Source organism: Apus apus, chromosome 17, assembly GCF_020740795.1.
Source record: "Apus apus isolate bApuApu2 chromosome 17, bApuApu2.pri.cur, whole genome shotgun sequence".
In the NCBI taxonomy this organism is placed as follows: domain Eukaryota; kingdom Metazoa; phylum Chordata; class Aves; order Apodiformes; family Apodidae; genus Apus; species Apus apus.
Window position 1 is genome coordinate 7774834 of NC_067298.1, and position 10162 is coordinate 7784995.

The following is a 10162-nucleotide window of genomic DNA, read 5'->3' on the forward strand; positions in this document are numbered from 1 at the left end:
CACACTAAAGTGAAACCCACTTCTGTGAATAACTGACATGAATAAAACATTACATGGCTATATTCCTCAAGGGCTGAGCAACTCACTCTACCTACCAGGGAAAGCTGTATCTTTTCCATGAATTCTCACCCTCAGGCCATTTTGGAAATCACCTCTTTTATTCAGGAAATCATTTCACTCTCTCAGTAAATTACTTTCAAGCAACCACATTGCCAAGATCAGTCACAAAGTACTGGCAAGCATGAGAAAACTACCTTTTAGTCTGCTGGTGGGCCATAAGCTCAGGTGATCCTGTGCTGGGCAGTAAGTCACAGGCAGAGGTTACCAGGAGACAGCAGACAGTAATGTCAGCCTCTCCAAGTTACATCTCGGTGTGTATCAGGAAAAAAAGCAATTCCAAATGTCTTACTAATGTGATGTAAATTAACAGTTTGCAGAAGGAACAAAAATTACACCAGTAGACTAATAGGTGGGGAACGGCTTCATTGCTGGTATAACTGCTTTCCTCCTGGTGGAGAATACAGGTTGAGTTTGGCATCAGAAATGTTTTGAAATAGCCTGGTGCACTTCAAAGTGATGGAGAGGGCAAACACTATTTTATTTTGCCTGTAGCAGCACAGGCATTCACACAGCACCAGAATCAAGCCCGATCAATTAACATGTAACAGAAGCACATTACCAGGGCCTGTTTCCTCTCCAATGTAGGTTTGGAATTCCTCTCACTGTTCTGTTGGCAAATTTGGTAAAGAAGAGTTGAGATTCTGACCTCATTTGCTCGAAGTGACAACTGAAAGTAGCTTAATGGGGTTTTCAGCAGCCCATTGAAATTCTAAAATCACAGAATAACATCACAGAAATCTTGGATTGGAAGGGATGTCTGGAGGTCACCTCATTCAACCTTCTATTGAAGATTTAGTTATCGAGAGCCCTGTCCAACCAACCCTTGAATATTTCCAGTGGGGGAGATTCCACCACCTAGCTGGACACTGTATTCCAAGGAGGAAGGAGTTTATGAAGTGTTGTAACCACTGTTAGAACAAAATCTCACTTTTGTTGTATGCTCTGGCATTAAAGTCCTCATAGAAGTCTCACCACTGCAGCAGTGCCAAGAGTAAGACACTGTATTGTCAGGAAGGGGATTTTGTGAATGAGGAACTTCTGGGTCTGATTTTTAAATAGGAGAGCCTGTGCATAACTTTGCTTTCCCAGTGAAATATCATAAATGTTAATTAATGAATTTACACTGGTGGTTTAGAATCACACAGGAGCAGTATAAAAAAGCCTAGCTGGGACACTGGGTTTTTTTCTCAGAAAACCCACTATAGTTAATCTCTTCCTTCCTCCCACCGTGTTCACCTTTAACATACGGCAGCTCAGTATCATGAGACTGGCACCTAAAATTAGGTAGGGCCTTGCTATTCTCCCTCCCACTCCCACCCACTCCTTGCATATGTGTACAGTTTGTAAGGACCAGCTGTGAATTTTGCCCCTGTAAACACTGATTTTCTAGTTTTTTAATAGGACTAGGTTCCAGCTATTCCACAGGAACTGTTCTTTTCCTCAAGAACATTTAACTTAAATGTTTCTGAACAAGTAGAACTGCCCCAATATTTTAACATTTTGGGATCTTTTCCCTTATACAAAAGGGAAAACAGTAGTATTTGATTTAGGGTTATCTTTCAGCAGTCTATCTAAAAATCAGGAGATTCACGTGGAAGCATTGTAGACAAAGTAGGCAGTGCAGGTGCTCTAATAGCACATCAGTTTAGATGAGAAGAGAATTTGGTTCATGTTAAATAGGCACCCAAAGTCAATACTTGTCAAGTATAAACATCAATGGTTCATAGCACTAGAGCTAAAGGTATCATCATGAAAGGAAAATAAATCACAGCTGATGTTACTTACTGCATGCTGAAGTGGAGAAATGAAGCTGTTCCTTTGTTAAGTTTACTCGGCACATTTCTTCTGTGTTATAAAGGAAGGACCCAAAATCCAGCATAGATCACAAGAAGTTGCAAATAATTAAATAGAACTGGCTCAGCACTAACCAAATGCTGTTATTACTACTTCTGAATATATAACCAAAGCTCTCTGCATCCCTCAGCTCAACATCAGTTCAAACACTTTAAGATGTAACTTTATCCTCGTGGGTAATCCTGACATTTTTCTTCTTGCGTTCTGGCTAACCAATTTGAGACATCTCAGAGAACTTTTATTTTCACACAGTGTTAATGCCTGCCACCTGAAGTACAGGACCCCCTGCTGTATCTCAGGTTGGTCCCTGGGAAGAAACACATCCTGAAGTAACAGTCCCCTTCAAAAATTGTGCTCGTGATTGCTCTTTGCTCAGTCACTCTTGAATGAAGAAAGCAAGGATTTAGTGTAAAATATTTACCTAACTTAAAAATTCATGAAGACTTATAGATAGCTGGGATAAAATGAAAATAAGTAATAATAACTAATTTCTAAGATTTAGAAGTGGTTTATTGCCAGATATCTTGGTTGTAGATAATTCAGTTTCTCTGATGCTTTACTGCAAACATTTTGCATGACTATGAGGAAAATAACCTCAGATGTAAAACTAAGAAAGCTGGCATTGGGGTTAATGTTAACATGAACTTGTAATACAAGAATGTTAAGACCTTAAGCTTCTTTTGGTTGGGCAATTTTTTTCCTGAGAGGTTGTTTGTTTTTTAATATCAAGAACCAAAATGGGGAAACATTCTTTCAGCTTCCACAGATACTGCACACTCTGTCCAGGCTCTGGCCGATCATAGAAGGCAGCTGTTAAAATTTCTTCTCTGGGAAATTACATGAAGCTGAAATTATTTTTTGCTCTAGGCCTACAAATCCCACTGAAATCAGTGTCCTGAGTTTTGTTACCTGTGCTGGGTGATTTTACACCAATATTATCAAACATCTAATTCTCACCTATCTAGTTATTTCTATGAGTAGGACTGGAAATGTGAAAGTTTAGACTCCAGTTAAATTTTCGTTTGTTAGGGCAGGACTTGGCACTTGTGGCATAAGCCACGTGCACCACTCTGCACTGTCAGCTCTCCTGAGATGTCCCTGGGGTCTGGGAGAGCCATCAGAGGCACAGCAAGGCTTTTTTAGTAAGTGTTTCTTCTGAAGCATGAGCCTAATCCATCACTTAGGCTTTAGTTCATTTCAGTGCACAGTTTAAACGTAAGCCTTGAGCAAGCTCCAAGAAGAAACTTCTGTGATCTTGGCCTAAGACATTTATTTGTCTTATCAAGGTATTACCCCAGTGATGATGACAGGACTGACATGAAGTGAGCAACCTGATCCTGCAGTTCCTCACAAAACTAACACTGCTGATCTTTATATTCTGATGCATTTGCAAATAAACTGTGCCAGAATTGTTATGATGTTCACTTAGAGACACAGGATTATGAGTAATGCCCATATGAAAGCAGCACTTCTAGAATAACAGCAGTTGGCTAATACTGGGGTGAGACAGACTTCGGGTAGTGCTGTAAAACTGAAAAATTAGCATATCCTGTCACTCAAACCTTTGGGCTTATTCAGGCTTGACTCAGGTCATACTGTTCTTATTGTTTTCATTTCATATAGGATCATTTGTTTATTGTTGACAATTTTTAATGCTATAGCACACTATTTGGCTACATAAATCTTCCTAGTGATAAATGCTTTCTGAAGTTGCTCATAGATTTGTCTTAGTAGACAAATGTCTGTTTAATTTAATCAAGCAATAAATAGTGAGACTCTCTTCTAACTTTATATTCCTCAGTCTTTAATACTTGAGCAAAATCTGCAATTCCTAAGGAAAATACAAGAAACACTCAGGTTGCCTTAGGACGCAGTTCCCTGAGGTGAGAAGTGCTCTCAATGTATTACAGCCAATAAAAGTTCAGGTCACTGCCATGTCCCAGGGCCTGCCCAGCATCTCCTGTGGTACTATGACATGCTGCATGTTCCTTTGGAAATATTGCCTTGAAAGAGGGTCCCGTCTTAAACCAATTTTAACAACAACAAGTTTAATTTCAAATAATCTGATTCTGTTAAATGCAACAAAACCCCTTCCCAAACTGCCCATATGTTTCATGTGTGGAATCCATCTTCTCTAGATGCTCTCAGGATTGATTTATTATATTTGCGTCAACTTCATTCAGTTGTTTTATTTTGTTCTAATTGCTTCTCCACAAAATTAAAATCCTTTTGCTACAGTTAAAAAGTTATTCCTTGCAGATCCTCCCAGCATTTGCTCTTCAAAATAGCAAGGGTTTCCAGTTGTTTGACTTGGTGTCCCTTACAGCAGTTAACACCTGCTTTCCACAACCACTGGGGTTTGCAGAGTAGATCCCAAACACGAGACACCAGGACAGGGTCTGCAAGTGTGTGCTTAGCCCAGAGCTGATTATTTCAATCTGCTTGTGCAGAGTGTAAAGCAATCCAGAAACACTGTCAGATAGAGATTTTAGGGCAACAGAATTAGCACATTTCCAGCATTTAGACTATCCTGTGTAGCAAATCTTGTTGTATATTGTTTTTCTAGACTCCACAGTCATGGGAGGGGGCTGGGCTATAACTAAAAGGTCTGTGATTATCATCATCCCATGATCAAAACTTGTTAAATGCCTTCAGGAGTAGCAGCTCCCTGGCACTCCCTTAGATGCCCCATTGCCACCTGCTGGCATGTAAAAGGATCATCCTGTCTCACCCTTCCAAGACATGGTCTTCAGGGTGTGTGGTGCAAACCAGGACTACTCCATTCTAGTGCAGGATCTATTTTGGTGCTATATTTTCGTGGGCAATGTTTTAGAAGTTGTGTAAGGAACACTGATCAGGGCCCAAGAGACTTGCACTGGCAAGTTTGGGAAGTTTGAGTAAAATAGAGATGAAAGAGCTGGGTAGCTTCTCCAAGGTGCAAGGTTTAGGACAGTGGATTTTAAAGAGAAAAAAGATCCTTGCAGAGCAAAAGTGTCTTCCAAGTACAAGGGGAACAGAAACAAGCCCAGCAGCAAAAGACAAAGGCAGTAATTCAATTTTACAAAGCTGTGTGTAGCCCAGCAAAGAGCTACCCAGGCAGATCTGTGCAAGAGCAAGGAAGGAAGATGATATAACCTCTAGATGAAGGATTAAGTTTCAGGATCTTCATTCAGTGGCATTGTTCTTCATTTTCCTATTGCTCTGGCCTTCATTAGCTTCCAAACCACCACTGCATGGGGGCTGCACACTGGTGTGCAACAAAGGAACACGTAGTCCCCCACAGAGCCAGTCATCCAGCAGCTGGCATTGACTCCTTCCTCAGCGGCTCCAGAACTTCCCACTGGGACGTGCCTGTAAGTCTGAAAACTTAAAAAGCACACTATGCAATGTATTTCTGGCCAGCACAGAGCATGTCTCCTTCCAGCCCATTGCATCTACATCTAGCAGTGCTATTTGCTACACCTTTTCCATGTTTTTGATAACAACAGTAAAAGTTCTGAAGGTTAAAGCTTCAGAAGAGAGTGCAGTTTCCTGGTGGCCAGCAGTGCTGCACTGCCACTGTGGCTTTGCAAAAACTTTCCATTGTGCACAGATAAATAAAAGCTCCATCAAGCACAATTACTCTCTACCTGAGCTTCATTGCATTTTAAAGGACTACTGAGGTTTGGGAAATCAAAACGTAAGGTAAGAAAGGTTAAGAGTTTAGCAAAATTACTGCAGTGGATTAAATGGATTAGGTTATTGGGTGTGTTTAGGGGAGGTTTAGATTTCTTCACTGAAAGGATTGTGAGGCACTGGAACAGGCTGCCTGGGGAAGTGGTGAAATGACCATCCCTGGAGGTATTTAAAAGCCATGTAGATGAGGTGCTGAGGGACATGGTTGAGTGCTGGACTTGGCAGTGCTGGGTTATCAGTTGGACTTGATGATTTGAAACCTCTTTCCCAACCAAAAGGATTTTATGATTCTATGTTAATTTAGGGAGCCAAAATAGCTACCTTGGGCTTTATGTAATTTCAAATGAGCGGAGTTCTGCTTTGACTTTCATCTTCTTTAATACTTCTCAATTTGGTAGAACAGCACAGGGTTCATATGAGGCCAGAATTTGTCTTTCCAAGTTCAGATACAGCTCAATTCTATTTGGCCATGAATAACAGTCATTATGAGAGTTTGGCTGATTAATTGTTTAAGGCTGCATCTTGTCTCCTGAGCAAATCTCAAAAAAAGTAGGTCTTGCACAAGATTGCTCCATGTAAACCTGAGTAAATCCTGGTGCACTGGAAAAATTCAGTCAGGTGTTATGAATGTCATCCCATGTCAAAAGGGGAAAAAAGCCCTAACTTCAAAGAATACCACGAGTGCTTTGGAGTTCAACATCCTGCACAGTGACCTACAGCAGTTGTGTGGTCTGCAGGACTCTTCATGATTCCCTGTTATGCTCCAGAGTTTAGCCCTAGTTGAAGAATACAATTTAAGGTGAAAAGCATATCTTAATAATGCTCAGAATCTAACAAATGTACACATATTTATTTCCATTAGTTTTTATTTGAATTATTCTGTTATTAAAATTTTTTCTTAAGTTCTCGTTTGAAAAGAAATAATTCTCCAGGCAAAGAAATAAGAGCCATAAGGAGGGTAATTATAATGGTATTTTAAATAATTTGCAATGGTTTCTTTGCCAAATAAACCCCTGTGTTCACGTTTTGTTTTTCCAAGTTCTAAAATTTGCTCTGCAATTTACTAATGTTAAAAAGACAGAATAAGCTCCTGACATATTTCCGTATCAAGTGTTTCTGTTTTTTAACAATAACTTTGGCTACCTTCCAATAGCAATGACTTGTTTGAAAACCTAAAAATCTTTAAATATTGTTAATTGCTCTGAAGATGTGAAATCAATCTTTTGAATAAGAACATTTGCAAATGGAAAACGTTTTACATTTAGAATTTGTGATGCTGGATTTCCAAATATGCCTTTAATATTCCAAACAGTTACATCAGTGAGGCAAAATCTGAAGGCAGATCTGAATTCCCTCTCACTTTTATTGCTGGCCCTGGCCCACAAATCAGAGAGGATGTATTTCTAATACAAGAATGTTCTGCAGACCAGTAAATCTGGGATTATCTCTTTGGACTGATTATGTCAAAGCTCTTTAGCCACAGCACTTTTGGAGAGCTAAAAATAAATAGGAGAGGGGTTTATATATTTGTTCTGTGCCTAAATAATCTGTGCATATTGTGTGAGACTGTCTACAGTGTGAGACATGGCATCTGAACTTCATGTTTATTTATGAGTCCTTTCCCTAGGAAGGATTTTGGCAAAGGGTTTAAAACAAGCTGTCCTACTAGAAGCTCTTGTGGGTTTAAGTCTAGGGCAAGTTTAAAAAAACTGAGTTCAAATCAGAGGCATTTACAGCAGATGGACACTAGAGCAGAACTTGGCTCCATATATTTTGAAATGGATAAAAAATAGTTCTCTTACCAGTGATTAAACAAAGTTATGCCACTGAATACAGAAGACTGTAATCCTGATTTCAGTGCCACAGTTCTGCACTATTAAAGATCAGGAGAATTTCTGCATTTATTTGTCTGACAACAAAAGTCCTTAGAGCAGTTAGCAAAAGGATGGGCTTGCTGTCATAACTGGACCTTTTGGTTTTACACATACCTAGAGCTTTTGGTTTTACATGTAACTGGAGCTGCTTTTTGCTTTTTTTTTTTTTTTTTAAGGATAAGAACTGAGGATGTGGCCTTTACTTCCCACATTTTGTTTTTCTTGCTTGGTTCTTACTCAGACATTGCTTCAATTGAAGTAGTGGCTAAATGCACAGATTACCAGTTCAGAGAGAGGTTAATCTAGTCAATGCAGATCAAGATGTGATTTACATTGGTATCACATTTATCTCTTGGTGAACAGTTTTGTTGTCCTCATCATATCCAACTTATCCTGAGCACACTATACTCAAATGAAAGGTGTGAATAGAAGGTAAGATCATGGCACAGTAGTGTTGACTGGAAAAGTGATCCCCAGACCTACAACCCATGTAGTGGAACACAGACTCCTAGTCCTACTTTAACGTATCAGTTCCCATAATCGGATGTTCAAGGGAGCATTCTTGAAGACAGAAAGACAAAATCTGTTTTCACTTGCAAAAGTATATCTAGAGTAGTTCCTTCATGGCACTTCATATTTAATCAAACCATTTCACCTGGAAGGTGAGTGCAGGCATGGCCTTTAGGTACACGGTGTGTTAGAAGGGGTGAGAAGAGTTATTTTTCTTTTATGGCATATCTTATACGTATGATATTTTTCAACTAGTTATTGTAATGAACTTAAATTTTTGCACTGACTTGACTGTAAAAACTGTGAATTTATTAGCAAGATTTTTTTTTAAGTGAAAAGAAGCTATTTCCTTTACCAAGAACACATTTTCCCAGAAGGGAGCCCACACACAGTATGGCTAGCATGCATCCTCACCCCTAAACAGCAAACCCATTCCATTTATCTGTCCTCTCCAAGCATTGGGCAGGTTCTTTCCATTCATATAGAATCTTACCAAAATACAAGAAGCATCTTAGACTGCACATCAAATGTCAGGTTTAAGCCTTAAAAGTAGTACTGACTGCCTTTATTACGTGTTCAAAGGCTGTGGGAGCACATCCAGAATTTGGTCTAGAGAACATGTAAAGAACATCCTTTTATTATTTATTCATCAGCCTTTTTCTGCAAGAAGAGGGATGGCTTAGTGATGCTAGAATATTAGTTCATGTTCTAACAAACTGAGTATATTTTAAAGATGTGATTCCATGTTTGGTCAACTTCCTCTTGACCCCTATGCCTCAGCCTTTAACTGGTTGATGGTCATGTTAATAGCTCATTAGTTGTAAGACTGTGCTAGTCTGGGCTGTACACTGTGGCTGGGTTAATTATCTGCAGCTTTTTTAACAGGAAATGTCACCAGTCTGCAACAGGAGTCTCTTACAAAAGCATCTTCTCTTAAAATATGGGGAAATTAGACCTTCAGTCCAGGTTCTAGCAGCCAGAAGACTCCACATTTTGTTTCTAACATCTCATAGCTAGCAAGAGAAAGAGAATCCTGTATTTGAAAAGTAGTGTAATTGTATCACAACTCCAGCCTCTACCTGGTATTTCTTGTTTTGAGATTGGCAAACCTCTTTTGGGTTCCTAATAGCATTTCTTGTTTCTTTTTAGCCACGTGACACAGACGACGTCCTGGATCCATCCCGTAACGAGTGCCCTAAGCTTGCTTTGCTCTGAGGATGATGAGGATGGAATAAGAGAACTTCCCGGGTCCAAGAGCTGAGGATGGCTGTTGGCAGAAAGTAGTTTGTCTAGTTTCTGTAGGTTAGTCAGAAATGCACACTTCTTAATCTACATACTTCTGATGTCTAAAGACCTGCTGACTTTTCTCCCCTTCAAGTCAGAGGAAGTTCTACCAGCCTTTTAGGTGGGTTTATAGATGCTACAAAAGATGCAGGTGTTACAGAAGTCTCCCTTCAGTCCTTAATCTGTCCTGATTCAGTGTGTAGGGATCAAACAATCTTAGTGCTCAATCCAGTCTTTTCATGACTTCTCTACTGGCATAACTCCACTGACCTGAAGTGAATTTTTCACAGCTTTGACCAGCATGAGAGTTAAGATTGAGCCATTGGTTTTAATTTCACATTCCAGGCAGTGATTGATGGAAAGATGCAAGGTGAGCTTTTTTCCTTCTTTTAACATAATGTAGATACCTTTTAACTACTGAAAATTTTTATTTTTGTGGAAATCTAGCAATTTATTAGGGCCCTGATGACTTTTAAAATAAATACTTACTAAGATTGGTGGTTGGGCTTTAGGAAAATGAGTCTTGATTAAGTTGTCAAGTAAAAAGAAACTGTTTTGGTAGAGGACACCACCCTCTGTCAGCAATATGAGGCAAGAATGAAAATAATTCTACTTTTGTACTCTGCTAAGCTGATACATAAGTGCATCAAACATTTCAGTGGAAGCTGTGAAGTTTCAAGTACAATGAAACCTGTGAAACCACCTCCAGGATCAGCAGAAATCAGTCACCTCCTCAAAGCTGGTCTTTAAGTAGAACAAAATCATTTTGTACACGTTGGTGATGACTTAAGGGAGGATAAAGAAAATGATGGGGGTGCTAGTGCAAGCTAATGGACAGGATTCAC

The 10162-nt window shown here is 39.5% G+C and overlaps 1 protein-coding gene across 3 annotated transcripts in view; it reads left to right on the plus strand.

Moving 5' to 3' along the window:
• The window catches only part of STXBP4 (syntaxin binding protein 4), a 64362-nt gene extending 54547 nt beyond the window's left edge, over positions 1-9815 (plus strand). For all 3 annotated transcript variants that reach the window (XM_051635206.1, XM_051635209.1, XM_051635208.1), the window contains one exon: positions 9183-9815. In XM_051635206.1, coding sequence (XP_051491166.1) covers positions 9183-9294 — 112 coding nt within the window. In that variant the 3' untranslated portion in view covers positions 9295-9815. The remainder of the gene's footprint in view (positions 1-9182) is intronic.
• Positions 9816-10162: the final 347 nt, after the last annotated feature.